Source organism: Schistocerca gregaria, unplaced genomic scaffold (genome assembly GCF_023897955.1).
Source record: "Schistocerca gregaria isolate iqSchGreg1 unplaced genomic scaffold, iqSchGreg1.2 ptg000867l, whole genome shotgun sequence".
NCBI lineage: Eukaryota > Metazoa > Arthropoda > Insecta > Orthoptera > Acrididae > Schistocerca > Schistocerca gregaria.
The window spans coordinates 208,041-231,739 of NW_026062229.1; the positions used below are offsets into that span (position 1 = coordinate 208,041).

Below are 23,699 nucleotides of genomic sequence, written 5' to 3' on the forward strand. Positions count from 1 at the left end.
CTGGACTTGCTTTTGGGAATGCCATGAACCACTCGATGACGACAGTGTCAAATTTATTTTTCACTTTGTGTCTCTCTTCAAATCTAAAATTTTGTAATTAGCATCCGTTCTTTGACGTGAGAAAGGAGATGGTATGCTTTAAATCAGTTTTGTTATGTGTTTTCCCAGTGTACAGAAGAGCTTTGTCTACGCAAATCAGACGGCTTTTGAATTTATAATACACAAGCAGCAGCGTTCTATTCTTATTATAGGCCAATTTTGAGTTGCAAATACACAAGCTCTTAGTCATACAGTTTCTTTAGGCATTGCAATTGAATTTGTCGGTTTAGATGTCACGTCTCGGATCTGCAGCGAAGAAGCACATTTCAAATTCTATTTCGTTCACTCACTCAGCCTGCTACGAGCATTCTCCAGAACCTGCCTTGTGTTAACGGCTACACAAAAAAAGAGTAATCGTGTATATGTTCAAAAACGCGCGTTTTCTGCATAATTCTTTCCAGGCTTTTGAAGTAGTTTTATCCGCTGGTCTTTTTATTCTTCAAAACTTCATCGATTTCCTCTGCATTCAAGTAGGATGAAACAGGATACGGCGCGGGCAATGGATTCGATTTTATATGCTCGAGCTTGGCAAGTGCGGCTTTGGTATAGTTCAATATGTTTGTTGATGTATTAGGTGGCACCGGCCAATCTTTGCCATCATAGCCTTCTTTTATTAGTTTCCGGACATGAGCCCACTCTTGAGAGGACAAAGCAGGCCCCAAGAGGGACATGTTAGGTATAGGTGACTCCTTGGGTGCTCGAGTAATACCTCCACCATAATATCCGGACCTCTTAGCAGCCAGAATTTCTTTGCGCGTTGCTTTTGGACGAGTGATACCTCCTTGTAACGTGCATGTACCGTCCTCAGTCTTCTCTAACGAGAAAAGGACTTTTGAGTGGTATTTGGGATCGTAATGGCTATATCTGCAGACGGGCGTTGTTTGATCAGGCAGGTACTGTTCCAAATGTTCATCTTGGTGAGGATGCGTATCATCTGGGTAGATCAAAAACCGGCTTAAAAAATGGAGGCCAAGTTTGTTTTTTGGCAGCATACGCTTCACTGCTAATCTCATCACTTCAGTTGGCTTCTTTTCGAACATATCTTTTGCCTTACGCTGCTTGAGGCCACCGATCCATCCAGTATGCCACCTGTAATATTTTGTTTCCATTTTTTTTCCACTGAAAACGACGTGTCTAGCATTAATAAGTACGACGTAATCCCCACAGTCCGCGGACGGATTGTATGAAGGTTTGTATTTTCCCTTTATAATGTATGCAATGCACAGGCAAGTGTGTGTACAAGAAATGACAAGGTCAAAGAGGGAGTCCTCAATTTGTAGATGCGCGATATATCAACAAGAGCCTCGTACAGATAACAATTTGACTAGCTGAGTAGCAAGACGGCCCACCCGGTGTCCATGAGCATTCACTAACCACCATTTTGGAGCCCTGACTTGCGGGTTCTATACACAGGAAACACGTACACGTGTCAATAAAAAATTTCCTGGGGTCAATAACATCATCTTTCACATATGCAATAAACCTGGTCACAATTGTGATGGTGAACAAACTTCTTCAATTTTCGATTGGAGTACATGTACAGAAAGAGGTGTACGCAATTGAAGAGAAAGACAATCAGATTATGGTGCCAAAAGTCTGCTATTCAAAGTAAAAGCCTCGTACGTGAAGTGCTGGATACAAGCTCATTATTTCGCCGATAGGGTTGAAACAGTGAGATGACCAAGCTAATTTAAATTTTTAGATGCTGATGTCTAGTAAAAAATTTTTTTTTGCGTGAGCGTATATTGTCATTGATATATCTCATTATGCAAGGTCGTATGGTTGAAAAATTTTTTTTGTTGCATAAGCAATCTGCTTTTTGTGCCCGAGATGTGTTTGAAAGCAATCGGATTCCCCAGGTAAGCACTGCTGCTAGGTACTTCAAAGCGGTGCGGTTTACAAGCTAAGTTACCAATATAACTGGTCATTGCTTTGTTATACGAGTACATAAGACCGAGCTCGTTTTTTCGAGTGATTTAGGCGCTGGTGTTCTATTTTTTGGTCTTTGCAAAGCTGAATTCATCGAAATTCTGTTTAAATCAAGTAGATCTCTAAGACTGCTTTTCTGTCTTACTATTTTATGCCCGTGGCGGGGGTTTTGCGATTTACTCAGTTTTTATTTTAACGCGCTACAGCTTCTGATATTTTAAATTCACTCTTAAAATGACCGATTTGCGTAGCTGAATTGGTAGAATAGTCGACCAGGAGCTATGGTATCCGTAGCCAAAACGGCCGCGTTTAAAAATAAAGCATCTAGAAACAACTGGCGATTTTGTATTTGAATAGCTGCACAAACTATTTTTTGTTTAGCACAAAAATTGAACAATTAAAAAAAAGCTTATCTGTTATTATTGCTACACACGTGTTCAAGCACACTGAGCGTTTGAACGTTTGCAGAGGATATTTTTTTATATTGTTTTCGATATCAGAAAATGCCAAGTCTCCTCGACACAATCAGACAAATTCGTTTTGCCAAAACTGCAACAGAAGAGCGTGAAATTATTGCTAGAGAATGTGCTGATATTCGCACTTCCTTCAAAAAAGAAGAAACTAAATCAAGGGTAAAGAATATCCTCAAACTCATTTATTTTCACATTTTGGGCTATCCTACCAAATTTGCGCAAATAGAATGTCTCAAGCTCATTGCTTCCACTATCTATGCCGAAAAACGCGTTGGATATTTGGCTCTAACGATGATGTCGGACGAGAATCAAGAGGTTTTGATGCTGGCTACCAATTCAATAAAAAAGTATGAAAAAAATTTATATGCGAAAAGATATTGCTCGTATACTGTTTGCCTCAAGTTTTGACCGAGTTTCTTGATACCTTTTGTGCAAAATAATGTCGCGCGCTTTAGAGATTTGAATCATAGCAGCCAGCACGTCGTTTCCTTGGCACTGACCGCGATTGGCAATATTGCTTCTACTGAGATAGCAAGAGACTGCTCAGATGATGTTGAAGTTCACTTGAGCAATGCGAATGCTTATATTCGTAAAAAGGTACGACATTGAGTTTTTGACACCTACGTGGATTTGGTTTTCTGACATTTTCAATGATTTAAGGCGATTTTGGCTTCGTTGAGGATTTTACGAAAGGCGCCAGATTTGCTAGATCAATTCATCCCCAGGATTCCAAAGCTCCTTGAGGATAGGAACCATGGCGTCATTCTTACTACCATAGCTCTTATCAACGAAATGTGCAAAATAGGTCAAAACTGCCATAAAAACTTTGCCGTTCTTGTGCCTCATTTTGTTGAGATTCTGTCTGCCCTTTTGCAATATACCTATTCGCTTGAATACGATATTGGGGGAGTTTTCAATCCATTTTTGCAAGTCAAAATTCTTCAACTCCTTCGTGTTTTGGGCAAAGGCAATCGCGAGGCGAGTGAAAGAATGTCTGCTATACTGACTTCTATTGCCTCGAACGCAGACGGCACCCACAATGCGGGCAACTCTGTTCTATATGAATGTGTCAATACGATTATGGGAATTGAATCGGATTCTGGCTTGAAGATTTTGGCTATCAATACTCTCGTGAAATTGCTATTCAAGACGGAAAACAACAACCGATATGTCGTTTTGAACATCTTTTGTTCGGCCAATTATCCTGAGTTGGGTGTCATTCAGAGGTACAAGCAGGCTATTTTTGCCTGCATACAGGACGAAGATGTTAGTATTCGAAAGAGGGCGCTCGAACTAAGCTATTCATTGGTGAATGAACAAAATGTCGAGTCCTTGGTTCAGTTGTTGATTGGCTTTTTGCAGAAGGTGGACAAACAATTTTGTTGTGAAGTTGTAGCCAAGTTATGCATTATCGTTGAGAAGTTTGCGCCTTCTGTGCTTTGGCATTTTGACACCATTCTAGAAATTATGATGAAAACGGTCAACTGCGTTACAGAACAAACATGCTTCACACTTATCACGATGATTTCGAAGAACCCGGACCTGCATAGCCATGCAGTCCATAGGCTGTTTGAAGCTTTAAAGAATGACCAATCTCAAGTACGTTATTTTTTTTCTCGCACATTTTGTGTATTATGTATCTTTGCTAAGATTGGCTAGTTTAGAAACATTTGACAGAGGTGGCTGTTTGGTGCATTGGCGAGTTTGGCCATTATTTAGTTTCTCAGAACAGTCTGCAAAGTTCGATAGATGGCAATACGATGAATTTTCTTTTTAAAGATCCTACTTCTATCGCTCCGAAGGATGTTATGGATCTTCTTCAGCTCATTTTGAATTCTTCACCGTTTCTTGTCAATAAGTACCTAGTACTGACGGCGCTGGCTAAGTTCGTCGTTCACGTTGGTGACCAAAGCGCGATAGATCAAGCCCGTAAAATATTTGCCTCGTGTCTGGGCCATCTCGATCTCGATATTCAACAACGTTCTGTAGAGTATAAGTCAATCTTGAACTATCGCAATCTCTGGAAATCTGTATTTGCCCCAATCTCCTGCGAAAAAATCAAATCCATCATGGACTCTGAATTTCCAAACTCAGCCCTTTTCAACTTGAATACATCATCTCCCCAGCCTGAGCAATCAACGAACATCATAGACGCTTTGAATGTTTTGGACCAAGGCCCTTCAAATAAGGGCTTAAATCCGTTTGATTCGAAGTCCACTTCAGGCACCATAGACCTACTTTCTTTGTTTGCTCCACCGCCCGAGTCCAAACCTTATCTTACAAAAGGCACTTCGATGATGGCTGCACCTGAACCCAGCCATTATTATCAGTCAAGCCCAAATTTAAGCGCCTCGAACAGCGCCAGCCCTATAAATCAGCCACCGACATATGCCCCCGTTCATGTCTTCACCTCTCCTGAAAACTTAGATTTGGTCCTGGAGATTTCGAAACCCACTCCAAACGATCTCCAATATACCCTCCTCACGGCAATCTTCAAAAACTTTGGCTTTTATCCCATCACCGATTTCGATCTAAAGGTAGCCGTCCCAAAATACCTGAGATTACAAATGCTGCATGCCAGCAGCAAAAACTTATTGCCCAACGGCACGGATTCCATCCAGCAGCAAATTAAAATAGTGAACACAATGCACAACGAAATGCCAATTGTACTCAAACTTCGACTCGAGTACAAAATAAATGGTAATCCTATTGTGCATATTTGCGACGTCAACACGCTACCCCCTAACCTATAATCACTATGTTATCTGTATCTCTCCGTCAATGAACGAAGGAAGAAAAAGAGACTTTAACTTCTGGTCTGCTCTGAGCAAGCTTGCCATGTGTACAATATAACCCTTGATAGCACAGCACATTACTGGGTGCTCTATTTGTCCATTACCCATATGTGTAGCATATCTAGGTTAGCTGGGGCGTCGTAAGGCGGACTCTGGCAATAACCTTATGAACAGTTTAGCTATGAAAAATGACCCCTCTAACACTTTTCTTTGACCTGTACTCCATACTACTGAATATCTATTTCCAAATAGATTTGTTTTTTTATGCAAGCCGAAGTTTGTTGCACTTCGTTTTGCGGAAGGCGTTATTTTTTCCCACGCTTTTTGTCCTGTCTTATTCGTGCAAATTTTGAAATTCCGGGCTTTTCTGAAGTAGATGAACATGCATGCTTAGACTGGAGATATCACGTACTGCAAGGCTTTTATAATTGTTTTCTAAAAATTCAGAGGGCAACGCACAGAAGTCTCTCGTTTGCAAATGCTGTCAAAGACGAACATGTCACGCTTCTACGAAGGCCTGCCTTTCAATGCCCTTCTGAGCGCGGATTGTGCACCCATTTTGTATCTGGAGCACTCTATGGTACCGGTCTCATTTGTTGTCATATGTATAATGTCAGTTGCTGCCTGTGTGCCCGTTATTTTTATCAAACTGCTGTTCCGGAATAGCATTTGGCCAATTCCCCTCAGGTGCTCTAGCATCGTGAGATGGCACATCTCTATCAGATCAACCATCAACTTCAAATCACGTCATGCGCCTTCGTGGCCCTGAAAGCTCGTCTATTATAAAACAGCTGACAGGATGACCAATTCAAGGGAGCTCATATAATGAATGACGGCGTAAATTCTACAATCCTCCATCACAAATGACCTTTAGGACTCGCGCGTTAAACATTTAGCATTCGAGTTATGTATGTCGTCGTAGCTGTGTCAAATGTGTTTTATTCGCCCAAACTACAGCATCATTCATCGGTTTTTAGGAGGCGTATTTGACCTCTTTGCTGTCTTTTAAACAGACAAAGTGACGAAGTATTGTAGCAAAAAAACCCATTGAGCCATAGCACGTAATAGTCCAGGTCTTCTTGAGATTTTGCGCAGGGCTCTTCTTAGATGATAATACGGCGAATGCACTAAAATATTTTTTGTACAGACTTACAAAAAAATTCAAGTCATGGAACACACAATCTGAGCCTATTTTGTCTAGAACAGCTTTTCCCACAATGGCAACTTTTTGCGCGGATTCGCTCTATCCCCAAATATCCAAAATATAGCGCCTTGATTCAATCCACTGAGCAAGTAACTCTTTCGCCTCTGTTTTCGTTTTGCCCTGAGAGACCAATATATTGGTCCACGCTTCTCTTATGCCTGGAACAACTTGTTTTATATCTCCGCAAATATAAAAAATTGCATTTTGTGCGTACATTAGCTGAAAGAGTTCATTAGCATATTCATGCTCTTGCATTCGATGCTGAACGTATACAATGCGATCTTCGAGTCTAGAAAACGCAACAATCAAGCTATCTAACACCCCTGCCTTTTGAAAAGCCTCGAGCTTTTCTTTGAAAAGGTAGTCTTTCAAGGGGTGTCGGTATCCAACGAACAACATGCATTTACCAACTTTGATTCCGTTCGACATATCTTGTTGTATTTTCTCTAGGAAGCTCACAAAGGGCGAAACACCCGTCCCAGTGCCTACCATGATAATCGGCCTAGTCGGATCTTCGGGCAATGTAAAATTTGAGCTTGGCTTTTTAAAAATTGGAATTGCAATCATTTCCTTGTTTTTTTCTTTCGTCTCTATACGTGAATTTGCCAGCGCTGCTAACCAGTTCGTGCATACCCCCTGGAACCTCTTCTCTGTGTTAGGTATGGCGAAATCTACTACAGAAAATACAAAGGAAAACTCGGAGTTTGCCTCTGAATAGTCAGTCATTGAAAAGTAGCGCGGCATCAGGGGGGGAAGACAATCCAACAAGTGCGAGATGTCAGGTTCGCATGACGTGAATTCTTCAAGTACGTCTAGAACGTTAAAACGTCTTTTCTCGACAAATTCATTGTAGTCTTCTCTGCAAGTCGCCCATTGGGTTAGTTCGTCGTGATCTGCTCTGTCGGAGCAATAGGAAGCAAGTGTCATGAGGAGTCTCTTTCCGGCTATTCCAGAGATATCAATGTAAGTAAGCGCCTGTTGCAGCGTTGACGGAGTTTTTATATGTTTCGGCAAGGCTGGTGTAGATTCAGACGCATTTGAATCTTTCGGTACAATGATAAAAGGTATGTCCTTCATATGGCTCAATTTGAGAAGGGAGATCAAACGCTCGACTTTTTTAGGATCGTTTCTTGGCAAAATACCAATGGCATCACCTGGCCGAAAGTCCGCGCCCAAGCCTTTCAAATTTAGTACCATTTTAATCACTTGTTTCTCTGCATCTTCCGATGTGAGATACGTTGCTCTAACCAGATTAGCCATAAATGGAGTTTCCTTTGTGAAGGGTGGCGAGTTGGAGTACATCGAATTGTCATAGTAGAACGGTGATGCGAACGGGGAAGGCAATTCGGAATTTAAAAACTCTAACTTAGAAATGTGTCTATATACTTTGACAGGTGCTGTAGGGCCTTTGGTCTTTGTTTTTGAAGTAACGATCGACGGCATCTTGTCGTCTTGCTCAGCCAACTCTGAATGTTCTTAATAAGCAGATATATTTATTTTTTGTTTATTTCAGGTGAAATTTCCTCTACCATTGTATGCATAGATAATTTGATTTATCTCTCGTTCAGAGGATCCACCCGGTTCGCTTCACTTTTTGTCCTTGACGAATCGCTAGACTCTTCCACATCCTGCCACCAATCTGCCCTCCACATATCAATATATCGCTCAAACTGGTCTTTTGCCCGATCAGCGATTCGCGTTTCTACAACTTCCTTGAAGCCCGACTCTATCAATTTTTCATGCAACAAACTCAGCAATACCGTAAGCATGACCTTGTAGCCGCCGTTCCATAAGCCTAAAAGGGCAAAATGATGTCCTAGAGTAAATCTTCAGTTTTTTGGATTCTAATTCCAGAAGGAACTCGCGTGACCTAGCGGTTCTCCTTCCCTAGTATTATTCACGACATGATAAACGAAACCCGGCATGCTGGCCAAAATTCGCTACAATTCGAGCCAATCTAAAAAAGGTGTAGCATTGGGCATATCTTTTTCACGACCGAGAACTATGTTACTTACCAGAGAAATAATGCAGAAATACCCGTAAGTTCAAGACAGCAGCATGCGTTTTCAAATGAGCAATGGTAGTGGTGATATTGATTTGCGTATCCTAACGTAGGAGCATCCCACTGAACCTGTATAAAATAGATTTTCCAGCGCCCGTCTCGCTAGCGCATAGAATTAATTAGCTGCTTTTTGCGTCCTAAATCGGTCCATATGTCAGAGTGAGTATGGTTGCAACTGGCCAAAGATTGACTTTGCCCGACAGACCAGACGCATCTAGTGCCTTGTTTTTTTGACAATACAAAAAGAACCAGCTTTCGCTTCCTATAGTTTCTATAATTTACGTAAACGTGGGCTATTTCAACGCCTAATAACAAGGCACAAGAAAAGTAAATAGTAAACTCGAAGAGGACACTAACGCATAATGTCAATTTGCCATTGAGCATATCCACAATCAAAGAAGCCGTTATCACTCAATTCTGAGTCTTCTAGTAAGACTTGTTTTTCGTACGTTTTATCGATATTGTGACATCACGTACATCGCGTCACCTCAGTTTCGCTCGAAGAGCAAATTTTCTTAATTCTTGAGTTCGACCGTCAAAAGCATACACGTAAGAACTTGTTTGGTAATAACACTGATAGCACAGCAATGACAGCAACCAACTCTAACTATTGCTAAAATTTTAATAAATGGCCGAGTTCGCTAAAACGGCTGTTTCGGAATAGACGGAAACCGACTGTAGCTTTGAAGAGAATAACTGAATTTCTAATTTTTATCAGTTACTGAGAGCCTTGTATAGAATTTTATTGTTTACTATATCAGACAAGGAGTCCAGGCCATTTTAAATAGCGTCGGATATGAATAGTGGAACACTAACAGACTGACCAAGGTAATTCGATGTTCGTAAAACAGTGCTATAAAATCTTTTGTGGCTCAGTGCGCAGATATATTTTACTTCCATGCCTTTAGGTTTTCTTGCTGTTCAGTGAAACGAATCCAGATTGATGATTGGAGCATTGAGGTACCGAGGCCAAAAAAGAGCTTCAGCTTCTGACCAAGTATTTTGAATATTTCACCCCCAGGTATTGAAAGCACCTCGTCCACCTAACCCCGCTTTTTTGTCGGTGGATGTGTTTGCATCGTATGTCCCCATAGTCCTAGGTCGCTCACATCATCAAAGCTTGACTATTTTAAGCTTCCGGATTGTAAATGAAAAGTATGTCGTTCGATATTTTTTTGGCACAGTACTAACGTCAGAAATCGTTGACTATTTTGTTTGGCCTGGAAACACATACAACTGATGTCCCTGATTATCTTAACTCAATGAACGAGTGATTGTCTTTGAAAGGGTAAAAAATTTAAGTTTCACCAGCAATAAAATCGCGCATGAGACCTGGCTAGGAGGATACAGGCACACGAGACATAAAGGCCAACACCAAGAAGAAGTGACAGTATCACGTCTTATACTTCAAGCACACCTTGTAAATTGACATAGATTTTTGTACTTAAAACGTCAGTCCCTAACAGTATAATGCAACTCTCTTCAGAATTTTATGCAGATATGAGCAGCATGTTGTAGGAAAATGTAACCACAATTTTTATATGTGTACTCTCATAATTGAGATGACTAGACGATGCGAACAAAGTCTTTCAAAGACTTTATTTCCAAATTATCATTACGTTCTCCATATTTAAGCGTATCGGATTGTACAATTTCGAGTTGTATGGAAAGTAGTTCATCCATCATATCTTCAAAAAGAGTGTCATCTGGCTCCAGAGTAGAATGTCCGGCAGGTGTTTTTGTGAATTCCAGAAGCCATGCTTTCATGTTCGAATCTATAAGGAAATCAACCCCTAATAGCGCGAAAAGGCAGTATTCGCCGTATCTTTTCAATCTATCTGATACGGAACTATATGCGATTGCCATAATTTGCCTCAATTGCGGCTTGATACAATTCGATACCCAATTTGGATCGCTCACGAGATTCTTTTGAAGCATGTGGTTTTGCCATGTTTTGAAAGACCATTTAGTGCTCTGTTTTTTCTCTTCGTATAATGGATGCAGTTTTTGAAGAGTAATATTAGAGACATGGGACCAAATATTGTCTAATTCATTCGTGTCGTAGCGTTCAATGTTTACACGCAAATACCCATCATGGTAGAAAACAAGGGGCGGATCAACTCTAGCAATATACATATAAGCTCTGATGTCGAACTTATGTCCATTTAATAGTAATGGAGATCCAATATATCTCTGAGCAATAATACTATTTTTGAGTCGATTTTTCTTACGCTCTATGCATTTTTCTTTAAACATGTTGAATGAATCAATAATTTGGATTCCTTTGCCCCCACTAGAATCGACTGGCTTGATGATCCAGAGTGTTTTGTTGTCTACGCAATTATTGCTTTGGTGTTTGGTTTGGATACGTTTGGTCTCACTTTCTTGAAGTGCCCTTAAAAAATTTTCTCGTTCTGTTGGAACATTTAAAAAAAATGTCTCTGGATGGATTTCGTGGAACTGTTCAGAAATTTGATCTTTGTTTTGTTTAATATATTCATCTAAATATTTCGCGAGGTTATGTTTTTTGGTAAGTAGATATTCGTTCGTAATATGATTCCACATCTTTTTAGTATCTTTTAAGGCTGTATAAGGGAAGTTTGCACGATTTCTAGTCCAGATAAGCTCTAACGCCGATACGATCGATTCGTCAGCCCAACATTGACCTTGTGATAATTTATACTGATTGCATTGGACTAATTGCTTCCACCCCCTAGATAACATTACTCTACACACATGTTTTTCGTATAGACCTTTGTCGACGTAAAACAACTTTTTATCATCTCCAGGTCTACAGGTACTACCTATAAATGATAAGAAGGTTGTAGCCGTGTATCGGAATGCACTTTAAGGACTTAATGGAGGTGTCATACTAGTTTGTAATTCTTGAAATTTCAAGTTGCAAGGACAGATTTGCTCCTATAAATTGACATATTGTTTAGGCAGGTGTAACACTTCAAGGCACTCCAAAGCGAAGTTTTGAAACTGATTACAATTCAATGAAAGGTTTATAAGTAAAATTAATATCGTCCATACCGAATTGTCAATACATGTAAAACATGGGTGAATGTCACTGTTTTCCTGCGAGTTAAGAAACATTACACAAAATATGAAATGGCAAATTCAAATGACTAGTTTATGGTGTCTAATGCTTCCTATCGCCCCTAAACTATCCGCAATAATAAAACAAAAACAGATTTTTATTTTTTTTGTTTGGTTAGCAAAGATAAAAAACCTGTCTCTGGTTCATTCTCTCATAATATGTCATTTCCTAAGATTTCTCGACGGCGAACATTTTCTAAGAACATGGTATTGGATGGCTGTTTTGTATTACTGACGTTTTTCTTGATCATGGTGTAAATGGTTTGAGTGGCAAAGAGTGAATCAAAAATGCCTTGTAAATTGAATAATTGCTTCTGGAGCTTAATTTCACTTTTCAGTTTTTTTCCAAGTTTAATATAAATCCTGTCGGTAATGTTTGATTTACCAATAGTGGACTTATAAAGATCTGGAAAACATAGTCAGTAAAGACCGCAAGACCTTCCTTGCTGCGAATTCGAATTTCTCGAATTCCTAATTTGTACGTACCTAATATAGTCTGTAGCACATGAAGCAAAACTGACATGTAACGAGGGTTGGTAATATTTCTTAATGTGAACAGCAATATAGGCTGGAGTGTTACTTCGTTCCTTCCAGACAGGGGAACATTGAGTGCATGTCTTTTTATAAACTCTTCGATCATGCTTACAGCTACTAAAGGTGATGACTCTAGTGCGGCATCAAGTGCCTTTTTGTATTGAAATTTCTTCAAATATTTATCATACGGTGCCAATCTTTGCTTTTTAGACCAATTAATTTTGATATCACGGTTGCTTGCCTCCAAGGTTGTGCCTCTCATTAAGTATTGATGAGTAATTTTGTCGACTTCGATCTTATGATTTAATGATCTATCCTTGAGCTTGACTATTCTGTGGTAGATGGCGAGCATTCCATTATTCATTCCTGCTACCAAACTCGTAGAGTTAGGTGAAACGGCAACAGAAAGGACAGGAGCTGAACACTTGATTGTGTGAGCTAGCTTGTATGAATTGATGTCGTAAATTTTGACGTTGCTTTCTAGAGAAGAGGCAAATAGTCTAGATCGCGTATGATCATAAGCTAACCCTGTTATGGTTTTTTGGTGGTTAGAGATAGTTTCCAAACAATTAAAACTACCCAGTATATCCCAAACGCGGATTTTATTTCCTGATGCAGAAATTAGAATTCCACCGCTTGGTAACATCAGCACGTCTTCTACTGGGTCTTCATGCATTAAAGTCGATACACATTGATTGGACCTCATATCCCAAATTTTAACAGTGTGGTCGTAAGATCCAGAAACCCATATGTGTTCACTAGTCGGAGATATGATTCCACATCTGATATGATCTTTGTGCGCCTCAATAGATGTAACCTTAGCTTGACTAACAATGTCCCAACAAGATAAATAACAGTCATCGGCTCCAGATAAAATATGGGTATTATTTTGTGAGAACCGAGTGACATGAATGGGTTTTTTGTGTGCTTGATTGAAATGACGTAGCACCGATTTTGTATTTACGTCAAATACTCTGATGACACACTCTTCTCCTCCAGCGACAAGTAATTGGCCATCTGACCGATATTTTACGCTATAGGCAGTGCCTTTGAAACGATTCAATGTTTTTTGAACTTCATTCGTAGTACTGCTAAAGATTTGAGCCTTGAAAAATTGAATCGTCACTATTAATGTTCAAGAATTCGGTAGAGTTATTCATAGGTTTGAATACAAGGGGAGTGACAATGTCTATTCAAAACCAACACCTGAAGCGTATCCGTACACATAGGGAATTAGTCACCACGAAGTCATATGGCAAGACGGGTGAAAAATCAATTGAAGTTATGGCCGTGTGTTGCTTTATGAGTATAGGGAACTAGGCTTCGGTCAGAAATCTTGTTGCTTGAAAGTTAAGAAAAACACAGAGTGGAGCCAAGCTACCATAGAATGAGTGGGTTTTGGTACAAAAAACATACTCGGAATTTTTTCCAGAAGTTCTCTTCTTCAGACTTGGCTTCGCCAGATTGGGGGAATCGCTTAATCGTAAGTCTCCGGTATTTTTCAGACATAGTCAATTGGACTTGAAAGAATCAAAAAACGAATATAAAAAAAATTCAATGGCTGTTTTCATCACAGATACTAATATTGGTTTCTGACCTTAAAGCCCTAGGCTTTTCTGGTATTTATTCTTTCGTAGAATCTCTGGCTTTTTTGATATCCATTCGTCTATATTTTCCGGAATTTCGACATACTATATATTAATGGCTAGTTTTGATATAGGTCTTACAAAATTTGCCTCAGGAATTCGCTTTTTAGATAATATTTGGCAGCTTTCGACCGCTGATTCTGTTTATTACATTCAGGTGTGTTCAAATAGTCCTCAACCATTTCTAATGCATACAATGCCTAGTATTCACATTTTAGCTTACTGCTGGCTCTACAAAACAGGGGAGTCAGTCCTCTGGAAAAAGCGAATTAATGTACCAACTGATGGTTTCGTTTTTGCTCCCTCGTTTTTCAGGGAATATTTTTTTCGACGGCCATGAACGCTACGTGATTGTTTTCGATAACGACCACAAATTTTGTCTTGAGCGTATTATAGAATTATTTTACCAGCGAGTAAAGACCAGCATTATCGTTCATTGTAAAAAAAAATGAAGCTTCAACCAATCAAGAAAGTTTTCATGATTCTATAGATCACAAAGAATGTGAACTTCAGCTGGATGTTGAGGACCTTTTAAAGACTTGTCTTAAGAGATTATGGATTATTCAGTGTGAAAGTAGCATTCAATTTAGAATATCAGTTTCAGCTCTTTCACGGAGAATTGCAACGATCAAACAAGATCAGTTATCTGAGCCGCTTAAAGAATGCTCAATCTTTATAGACACGTTAGACACATTTAGTAGTTCCGACAAAAATTCAATAGTGCGATACAACACAAACCCATTGTTTTTCATACAACAGATGAAGCTATAAGCGTTTTGCTTGTCCCCTAACTCGATTTTTGACTTTAGGTTGAAAAAACGATTCTTTCTTGGACTAGTAACTACCCGGGTAACACAGTCATATGCGCGTGCTCTTCTAATTACATTTTGAGAGCTCCACCTGTACGTTACTTGTTTATTATTAGTACTGACCGAGACGCGTAACCCAGTTATCTCGCCAAATTCTTTTGCAGCAGTATTTCGTCCAAAATGTTTATTGACTCGTTAATTCAGAAAAATGTTTTAGTTCTTGATGGTCATACTTTGCGATGTCAAACGCATAGCTCTCATTACAAAATAAGTCAAGAAGGTTTCCAATTGATCTCTCGTAACTGAGTATCTACTTTTTTTGTGCAGGATATTTAGCACTTCAATGCAGCAGTTTAAGTTATTGATTTAATTATAGGTATATGTTTTTAAAAAGTTCATAATTGTGTTTACATTTTTTTTCCCTTTACTTCTCGTTCGCTTTGTACATCAACATGTACCAAAAACCATCCCAACTGAGGTTTCACCTAGTAAGTATTTGCTCTTGTTTGCGATACTGCTTTTCATATAGTTTATTTTAACCAGTTTTTTGTAGCTTTTCTATAAGGCATTGAACATAGGCTATACTGTCGTTATAGCTTTTTATATTTGGTCTATTCTGCAGATTCTAACTGGTATCTATTCGCCTATTGTCGTCGTCTTAAGTGGCTCTATGCAACCTAGTATATACCGCGACGACTTACTGTTCCTAGCCAAGAGCAATGCTCCTGTCAAAGTGGGTGATGTCGTAGTCTTCAAAAGTGTTAAAAGAGATATACCGATTGTGCACAGAATAATTGAAGTCCGAACTAATACGGAAAACGTGACCCAGATTCTTACAAAAGGCGATAATAATTTAACTAATGATCGCTTCTTATATGAAAATAATAGCTATTGGCTAGACCCTAAAAATATCAAGGGACATGTTTTAGGTATTTTGCCTAAATTTGGTCTTTTTGCTATCTTATTAAATGAACAGATATGGATGAAATATTTAGTTTTGCTGTCAGCAGGTCTCTACCTTATGCTAAACAGAGAATAAATTCTGGCTTCTCTCGGGAATATTTTTTTTGACTTGATACTTGCCACATATCTTTTTTTCAAGTGCATGTAAAATATTTTTATCACTGCTGTGACGCGTGGCGGTGCGACATGAATATACAGAAGTGTCTTTTGCATTAATATTTTGCACGTATTTAGCACAGTAAAAATAACCAGTTCATATATGCTGGATTGTTTTGTAATAAATTCTGTTATTTAAATGGGTAATAGCAATATTTTGAGACTGCATGTATTTTCGTTATAGCTCTAGTTATTTAGGCTTTTTTTTTATCTTTTTAGCATTAATTGTAGAATCGTTAAAACAGTGAGTTCTTTGGTATTCTGATAAGAGCGCGTAATGCAGCTTTTTCTAAGCAGCGAATAGAGTTTTTTTGGGATAATTATTTAATAGCTGAGCGAGCTTATTCCGGCTATAAGCCATAAGGAAATGTTGAGTTACATGGCTTCAGTTAGGCAGAGCTACTTCCAAAACCCCATCGGTCTTGTTTAGGACTTTCAGAAGATAGCAATTTAGATTTTCGGTCGTTCGAGAAACAATTGCTTGTTTACCTTTTTCATAGATAAATATGTCAAAATCTTCCGTAGAACTTCAAGAGAGATTTTCTTTGGCGTTCTCTAATTATAATCATGCAATTGATTCATGCAGCTCCTTATTTCATAAGGTATGAGCTGAATGATTATGTATTTTCCAAAAGCCTCTGTCTTATTTTCTGACAAACACAATATAGTACATGAAAGAAATAACGGACCAGTTGATTAGTGCCGAAGAGACAATGGATGCAACAGCCAGATATCTAAATCATATGAGAAAGGTGATATCTTCTCTACATCAGCAAATAGGCAAGCTTGAACATGCGTATGATAAACAATACGAAAATTGCAAATCCTCCTGAAGGCTTTCGAGGTCTTCATTCAGCACCGTTTCATGCGATTGTAGCTTTTTTGAGGCAGATCGACATTTTCGTGTAACATTTTTTGCTTATCTCCTTTGATACCACGATCTTTTAGTTTGGATGTATATGATCTTAAACACTCTGTTACTGCGTGCTGTTCTATTTTAGAAAGCAAAGTTTAATACAATTACAAGAGAGATACACATTGCCGCTGCCGTTTCGTTCAACTAAATAAATATTATAAACTGAATTTCACTTTAATTGTGGATGTACGGGGATTATGTATCATCTTGTGTGAGTATGACTAGTTTGTTTGCACATAAAACGTGCGGGGTTTGTGCTTATATATATTTGTATGGTTGTTGTTGACTATACAAATATTATGGGCACACTTTAGGTTGCTTGAAATCAAACTGTTTATGTATAACATAGTGCTTCTAGATCTCAGTAACCGTAAATCATCTAAAAAAAATGTATTATAAATTCTTTAGAATAATTTTTCTGGTGTCTGTCAACATTTAGATATTATGAATACTGGAGGAGGCAATTTTAGACGCATACAAATATCAGAAAGGGTTGAAGAATACAGCACCAATGATAAAAAAAAGGGTAAGAAGTCTAGATATTCTTCTACAAGTATACCAAGTAACAAAACATCGCTTTATCGTTCAAAAAAATCTAGACGTTCTGTACGTAAGCGTATTTTTAGCGAAGCAAGTCTTCATTTTCTGGCGTAATTTGCATTGACTAGTTTGCCTACGCGCTTTTTTTATTGTCGTTTCTTATTAATACATCCGTGTGTACATTATATATTCAGGCGAATTTTAGTTCGTATGCCTTCAGACAATCGGACCAGGTTTCCCATCCTAGCGAACAATTTACAGAAGAAACGCCTGAAGCTTTGACATATAAAATTATTCAAAAACCCATCTTAAACCACCCGTCCACCCTAGAATCAGAAGCACCCGCTCTCTCATGTACCCCTGCTGAAAGCAGCGGGGATTCAATGAAAGAGTCCCTAGAGCCAACAAAGCAGAATGGCGGTGACAGCGGCAATCATTCTCAACTAAAAAAAAAGACTTCTGTAGTTCAGTGTTCTACGCCTCAGTCAGCGCACAAGACGGCTCTCCCTAATTTTTGCACAATTAAGATTATCAATGAACAATTTCAGTTTCAGCCTCTACTTTTCAATCAAATCAAGGCCTTCTTAAATGCGACAGAGGCACCCGCTCCGGGCAGTCATGCAAATATTCCGTTCAGCACTGCGTCAGACTGTCTGGTAATTGGTGTTTTAGGATGCCAGTCCGTTGGGAAGTCCACGCTGATGAATGCTATTTACCACTGTCAAAGGGAGTGGGAAAGTGGTGCTTTGGTTGGGCCATTTAAAATAGCTACTCACAAAACGCTTCTCTCTTCTCAACATCAGACTACTGGAGTCGACATGGCGATCGGTTGTTTTACTGGCAATTCTGGCGCGGTAAGCACTCATTCTTCAAATCTGATTAGCTCCAGTGGTGGAGAGCGATTATTGCTGCTTGACGTACAGCCCTTTCCGACTGCGACTATGCTCGCTAATTTAAAACGGTCGGAACCTCAGCTAATTTCAGACACCAAAACCTATGAGCACATGCTTCATCTGTCTTCTATACATCTCGGCCTTTTCCTTTTATCTGCGTGTCATATCCTTTTGGTTGTCGACGACCGTACTACTGCCATCAGCAACTGGAAGTACCTTCGCACTCTAGAGATGTTAAAATGGATGCTCCCCGATGTTTCGGAGATTGGCTCGTTTCCATCGCCGTCTGTCTACGTACCTAAGCTCAAGCAAAACTTGGATAATTCGAGTCCGCTCGAACGGTATTCTTCCATGATCATTGAATGTCGCACTAGAGCCATGGAAACTGACTTCCACCAGAGCAGTAACGAGCAGCATTCTATGGTTCCTGAGAAAAAACAATTCAGAGACCGTCGTCGACACCAAACTCGTTCCAATTCCTGCTTAGACGACGAAATTCAATCCTTATACATTGAGAAAACTGAAGACATCACCTCTTTTGTTGGGAGCGGGTTTGGCTACACCGAGGAAGAAAACATGGCCAGCATTTTAGACGGTTTTCCTCTATACAACTCCGAATCCGAGTACTTTCCTAGCATCATGTTTGTCTTCAATAGGCTTTCTCAACTTGAAATGTCTGAAAGCTTCACATCAAACGTACGCGTGTCTCTAGAGAACTATTTCCAGAACACTCGATTTGCCCCTTCCTCAATCAACCCGGAAACAAACAGTCGCCAATCCAGTGTAGAGTTTTGCTTCATTCCGAGTCTATTATCCTACTCCATGTTGAATCCTCTACCCAAGCAAATTTTGATTCATTTCTCTAGGCGAGTTCTCAGCATGCCCCGGCCTCAATTCCGAAAGTCGCAACTCTCTCTTAAAGAGTGGCTAATGAATGCCAGCAAGCTTTGGGAATTCATCAAACAGTCGCCCGTGCTCAGTCAGTATAACGAAATACTCAAAAAAATAGTATATTAAAAAGCTGAAACCCATCCATCCAACCTCGACTCGCATATTTTTATTGGAAGCTCAGCATTTATTTTTTTTTCTTTGCCGATTTGCTGCTTGACTTGGCAGATTTTTCTTCCAGACCTGCCAATTTCAAGGAGCGTTTTCAGGTAATACAATTTGAAAAATACGCACAGAACTATCTAGTGAGGCCGTTGCCATTCCAAACGTTCGATTTGTTGCTGGCCCCCAAGCGATTCGTGTAATATGGCCTACGTGTGAGTCCTGTGAAGAAATTTGGATGACTTGTTTTATTTGAGCATTGGAACCATCTTTCAACGGGCTGCTAGCCCACAGTGTAATTTCTCCGTTCTCATATCCGACGGCTATGATGTAACCCAGCGTCGCATCAATATAAGGCATCCAAGCGACCGAGGTGATTGGATAGGCCATCTTGAATACGCCTATTTCTCTAAGCGAATTCGTTTCCCTATTCAATTTCCAAAATTTCATGCACTTGTCTCTAGATCCAGTGGCAACGTATTCGTCATCGATACTCCATGATCCGCTCCAAACAATTTTCTGGTGTGCTGTCTTTTTGTCGCTCCAAGTAAGTCTGTATTGTTTTTCTTCGCTTCGGCTGTACAGGTATACCCCACGGTCTCTTGAAACCGCTAATAGGTATTGATCATCGTGAGAGAACTCCACCTGGGTTACGGTTAACACTGGACCTTCGAGAACGCTTACCTGTCTCCAGTGCTCTGTCTCCCAAAGTCTAATGCCTGCCTGTTCTTGAGTTTGCACGTTACAATGACATGTTGAGGCAATTAAGTCACCTTTTTTTGAGCTTGTTACTGTGACTAGGTTATTTCCATGTCCGTACAACTGGGCTATTTCTGGCCACAAGGTGTGCTTCGAGAGCTGCACTTCGTGAGGTGGGTAATGGTTTGATACGAACGCCTCTTCCCACTCTTCTCGGCTTGAGTTTACGTTAGATGTTTCTTGCTTTCCCGCGCCATGTTTCTGAGAATGCAATTCTTCTTCGTCCTTGCGCACGTCCTGCTTTATTTGTTTTTCGTTGACAGGTTTGTTTGAAAGGCCCAAGGCCGGTAAGCTCGCGGTTACAGACAGCTCTTGCCACACTCTTTCAGACGGTAGCGGGATGTTTCCCAAAGCGTTCAGGGTTTTGTAGGCAGCGCGTGGCATTTCAAAAATACGCAAAATTTTTTCTTCCGAACATGATGCTATTCTGATCTTTTCGTTCCGGATGAAGGCACAGCCACAAATGCCATAGCCATGAGCTTGAATCCTTCCCAGTTCACTCCAATTATTGGTGGGAACAGGCATTTCTAAAGTACCATCTTCTCTAAGAATAGGCTTTGAATGTACCCATTTCACCCAGCATCTTGTAGTTTGATCCTTGGACGCTGATACCAAATACGAAGAGCTAGGATCCCAGCAAATTTCTCTGACTTCTCCGGAATGTCCTGAAGTTGTTACCATTGAATTCCACACTTCGCCTTTTTTGGCTGTTTCTTCTTTCCACAGATGCCAAGTGCCAGAATATCCCAATCCCAGCATGTACTTTCCATCGGGAGAAAGCGTTCCAGCAAAAAATCCAAGTTGCAATGCGCTTACTTCGCCCACTTCGCCTACTCTCACAGACTCTACCCATAATCCAGTGTTTTCGTCCAATTTCCACAGAGCCATGGTTTTGTCCATGCCAACTGTAAGCAAATTGAGTACTTCTCGAGCTGATGACCAACATACACCTGAAACCCAACCATCGTGTGCGAGGATAATTGATTCCAATTCACATTCCCAACAGGATCTAGATACACATTTCGACTGATTGTTTGAATTTTCGAATGCAGGACTCTCGTCTTGCTTTTGACGATTTGGAATTTTATTGTCAGTATGCAAGTCGGATTCTAGCTGAGACTCTTTTTGATTAGAAGTTAAATGAGAATTTTTTTTCAAATCTACTTGGTAATTTTGTAAACTCGAACAATTTGTTTTTTGAGTAGCACCTTGTTTCATTTTGAATTTCCACAGTCTCACTCTCTTATCCTGGCTGGCGCTTGCTAGCAACAGACATTCCTGGTCTTTTTTTCCGGCTACCGTGAATCCCAGAGAACAAACCCAGCTTTCGTGCCCTGTCAAACATGCGACCTCTCTACATTGCGCCTCTTTGGGTAACCCCTCATTCGCCGGTTTGGATGTTTCTAAGCTGAACACATGTATTGCATGGTCGGATCCTCCGCACGCAAGAATGATTTCTGTTGTGTCTGGCGCGCATGTCATAGCCAACGCTTCAACTAATTTAAATTTGAACTCTAACACTTTGATCTGTGTCCATTTTCCCAATACTTCATTTCCTCGACGACTCCAGACCCTAACTTTTCCGTCTGCTGCCGCTGATGCGAGCCATAAATTGTTGGTGGAATCTAGGAAACATGCAACCCCTGTTATGGCCGCTTCATTTCCAGTTAGGCAGGCACTTTTTTCAGCTCTTATTGGAAGTTCTAAGGCGCCCTCTTTAAGTGATGGGATATTCCATATAAAAATCGACTGATCGGCGCTCGCACTGGCAAATTCAAATTCTGAATGGTGCACTTGATCAACTACAGTAAAAAAGGAAGCATTGGATTAATTTAGGGTTCCACTCACCTGGAGCACAGCTCCTAATAATTGACGTCCTTTGATGATACCTTGTCCGTTGGGCAGCCAAAGGGCCACGTTGACATTACTTAAGTGGCCAGGAATAGTTCCTAAAAGTTTCACTTTCTAAAAAATTTAAGGTCTTTATTAGCTTGATATGACAAATACCGTGATTATTAAACAAAATGCCACCTTTATTGTTTCTGCAAATGTAAACTTGGCGATTAGACAATTGAAAAAAATTTACTTACCACAGGGTCATAGAGGGCTATAAACCGGCCGGCACCGTAAATTACTAGGCCATTTTTTCCCCATGACACATTGTTTGCATATCTGTTCGCTGCAATGCAAACATGATCCAGGTAATAGCTATACATTCCTACCTGAGGCAGTAGCGAAATTCGGGATTTTTTAATTTTACCTTTAAAGATTTAAGGCAGAATACAAAATGCTATTTTACGTGAACGGCCGATCTGTTGTTAATCCTTGACCGCGCTATTTAGGAAATTTTCTCTATGACCATGCTTCTGCATAATAGAAGAGGCCAAATGCTATCTGCTCGTTTTTTTCGCAGCCGCTATAAATGCAAGCAACACCCTATCAGTGGTATACGTGCCAGTAGCGTACAGGGTCATAAAATGTTTGTAGGCGCCGAGTTATAATATAAAAATATTCGCGCTGATCGCGAATCAAAATCTGGATATCACACTGGGAAGTAAATATAGCAGAGTTTCCATATTGGTAGAAGATGTTAAAAATTATCAGGCATGGACAATGTTTACGGACTAATTCAATTCGATCATCAATACACTTATTTTTCTCAAAAAATTGATCTAAGACGTAATCGCTGCTGAGGACAATTTATAACTATCTTCATAACATTCGCACACCTATACTTGACGTTTTTTCTATTCGCCTTTGATTTTATGCTGTTTAACACACTTGGACAAGACATATCCCAAAAGGTGACTCCATGTTTTACAATAGCTCCACTCTTAATTTCGGCCAAATAGTAGTGCTTTTTATTTGATCATTTGCCCACTCTACAGTTGCCATAGAGGTATACTGAGCCACCAAAATTGTTTTCATCTTGAAGAGCCTTTTTAGTATCTATGTGCTTGATGAGAAAGGGCCTAGATATGCTTAGTAAAAACTACAAATTACCTAGCATGGGGCTAGGAATTTAATTGAGTGTCTATTTTATAGCACGGTTATTTACCAATTGATCTTCATCGGTACGAATGTGCCTCAATTTTGCCGAAATTTAACCCAAAACGCTGTCCATATTATTACACACAAGCCCAAATATCGTAAAGAGCAGTAAATATTCTTATAGTTAGATTAATAACGAACATCTCTTTTATAGCTAACGAAAAATACCAGAATCGATATTGAATACTTCTTTTACGACTAACTCGATAATAAGTACCATCTTTGGATGCCAGCTTTGTCTAATTTTCACAACGTTACTTCTTTGTATTCAGTACGATTTTTCTGTTTTCTGCTATTTATCTCCCTTCCTTCAAAACTCATTTTAACTCTGCGCCTTCTCAGACCATTTAGATTAACGGTTAGTATTCTGCCATACAAGACGTGCTACAAGTCACCATATTACAGTGGTGAAATTATTATACATTCTATGCCTTAAATCATCATAGCGTACTAACATTCAACCAACGTTATAAAGCTGTACTATTTGCATAATGAGCTAGTAAAATTTATAAGCAGACTGTCAAGTTTTATTAATGTGACAGCAGCAGTAGTCATGCTTATAAAATATTGACAAGAAGCATGAACATTATCCCTGTGGCTTATAAAGCTTAGCAATAAAATCATGCTTTTGTTCTGTTATATAATAGTTTACGAGTCTTGTACTGCCAAAAACAGAGCATCTTTTATTTTCCGTATCCGTCGCTTATTTATTATATAC

At 39.6% G+C, this 23,699-nt stretch overlaps 6 protein-coding genes and 1 long non-coding RNA gene across 7 annotated transcripts; 3 read left to right on the forward strand and 4 right to left on the reverse strand.

The window, feature by feature from the left end:
• Nucleotides 1–35: 35 nt before the first annotated feature.
• LOC126323749 (uncharacterized) lies at nucleotides 36–1,785 on the reverse strand. Its single transcript, XM_049994747.1, has 3 exons — nucleotides 1,723–1,785; nucleotides 1,410–1,502; nucleotides 36–1,301 (listed from the first exon to the last, which is right to left on the reverse strand). The coding sequence occupies exons 1-3, from the start codon at nucleotides 1,744–1,746 to the stop codon at nucleotides 516–518; spliced, it is 903 nt and encodes a 300-aa protein (XP_049850704.1). The 5' UTR covers nucleotides 1,747–1,785; the 3' UTR covers nucleotides 36–515.
• Nucleotides 1,786–2,449: 664 nt separating this feature from the next.
• On the forward strand, nucleotides 2,450–5,616 carry LOC126323782 (AP-1 complex subunit gamma-like). The gene is made up of 4 exons (XM_049994782.1): nucleotides 2,450–2,848; nucleotides 2,957–3,098; nucleotides 3,162–4,100; nucleotides 4,166–5,616. The coding sequence occupies exons 1-4, from the start codon at nucleotides 2,532–2,534 to the stop codon at nucleotides 5,252–5,254; spliced, it is 2,487 nt and encodes an 828-aa protein (XP_049850739.1). The 5' UTR covers nucleotides 2,450–2,531; the 3' UTR covers nucleotides 5,255–5,616.
• A 400-nt stretch (nucleotides 5,617–6,016) lies between these two features.
• Nucleotides 6,017–7,966, reverse strand: LOC126323783 (methionine synthase reductase-like). Its single transcript, XM_049994783.1, has one exon. The coding sequence runs from the start codon at nucleotides 7,941–7,943 to the stop codon at nucleotides 6,540–6,542; it is 1,404 nt and encodes a 467-aa protein (XP_049850740.1). The 5' UTR covers nucleotides 7,944–7,966; the 3' UTR covers nucleotides 6,017–6,539.
• Nucleotides 7,967–8,815: 849 nt separating this feature from the next.
• LOC126323784 (U3 small nucleolar RNA-associated protein 15 homolog) lies at nucleotides 8,816–13,709 on the reverse strand. Its single transcript, XM_049994784.1, has 6 exons — nucleotides 13,615–13,709; nucleotides 13,422–13,514; nucleotides 12,151–13,303; nucleotides 11,599–12,070; nucleotides 11,436–11,481; nucleotides 8,816–11,366 (listed from the first exon to the last, which is right to left on the reverse strand). Exons 1-4 carry the CDS (start codon nucleotides 13,705–13,707, stop codon nucleotides 11,817–11,819), a joined length of 1,593 nt encoding a protein of 530 aa, XP_049850741.1. The 5' UTR covers nucleotides 13,708–13,709; the 3' UTR covers nucleotides 8,816–11,366; nucleotides 11,436–11,481; nucleotides 11,599–11,816.
• Nucleotides 13,710–16,222: 2,513 nt separating this feature from the next.
• LOC126323733 (uncharacterized) lies at nucleotides 16,223–16,813 on the forward strand. Its single transcript, XR_007559653.1, has 3 exons — nucleotides 16,223–16,374; nucleotides 16,441–16,568; nucleotides 16,721–16,813. It is a non-coding gene; the product is annotated as an uncharacterized LOC126323733 (long non-coding RNA).
• A 311-nt stretch (nucleotides 16,814–17,124) lies between these two features.
• Nucleotides 17,125–19,159, forward strand: LOC126323735 (nonsense-mediated mRNA decay factor SMG9-like). Its single transcript, XM_049994727.1, has 2 exons — nucleotides 17,125–17,294; nucleotides 17,423–19,159. Exons 1-2 carry the CDS (start codon nucleotides 17,133–17,135, stop codon nucleotides 19,136–19,138), a joined length of 1,878 nt encoding a protein of 625 aa, XP_049850684.1. The 5' UTR covers nucleotides 17,125–17,132; the 3' UTR covers nucleotides 19,139–19,159.
• Nucleotides 19,155–22,132, reverse strand: LOC126323734 (elongator complex protein 2-like). The gene is made up of 3 exons (XM_049994726.1): nucleotides 22,021–22,132; nucleotides 21,820–21,895; nucleotides 19,155–21,732 (listed from the first exon to the last, which is right to left on the reverse strand). The coding sequence occupies exon 3, from the start codon at nucleotides 21,410–21,412 to the stop codon at nucleotides 19,262–19,264; it is 2,151 nt and encodes a 716-aa protein (XP_049850683.1). The 5' UTR covers nucleotides 21,413–21,732; nucleotides 21,820–21,895; nucleotides 22,021–22,132; the 3' UTR covers nucleotides 19,155–19,261.
• Between the last annotated feature and the right edge of the window lie 1,567 nt (nucleotides 22,133–23,699).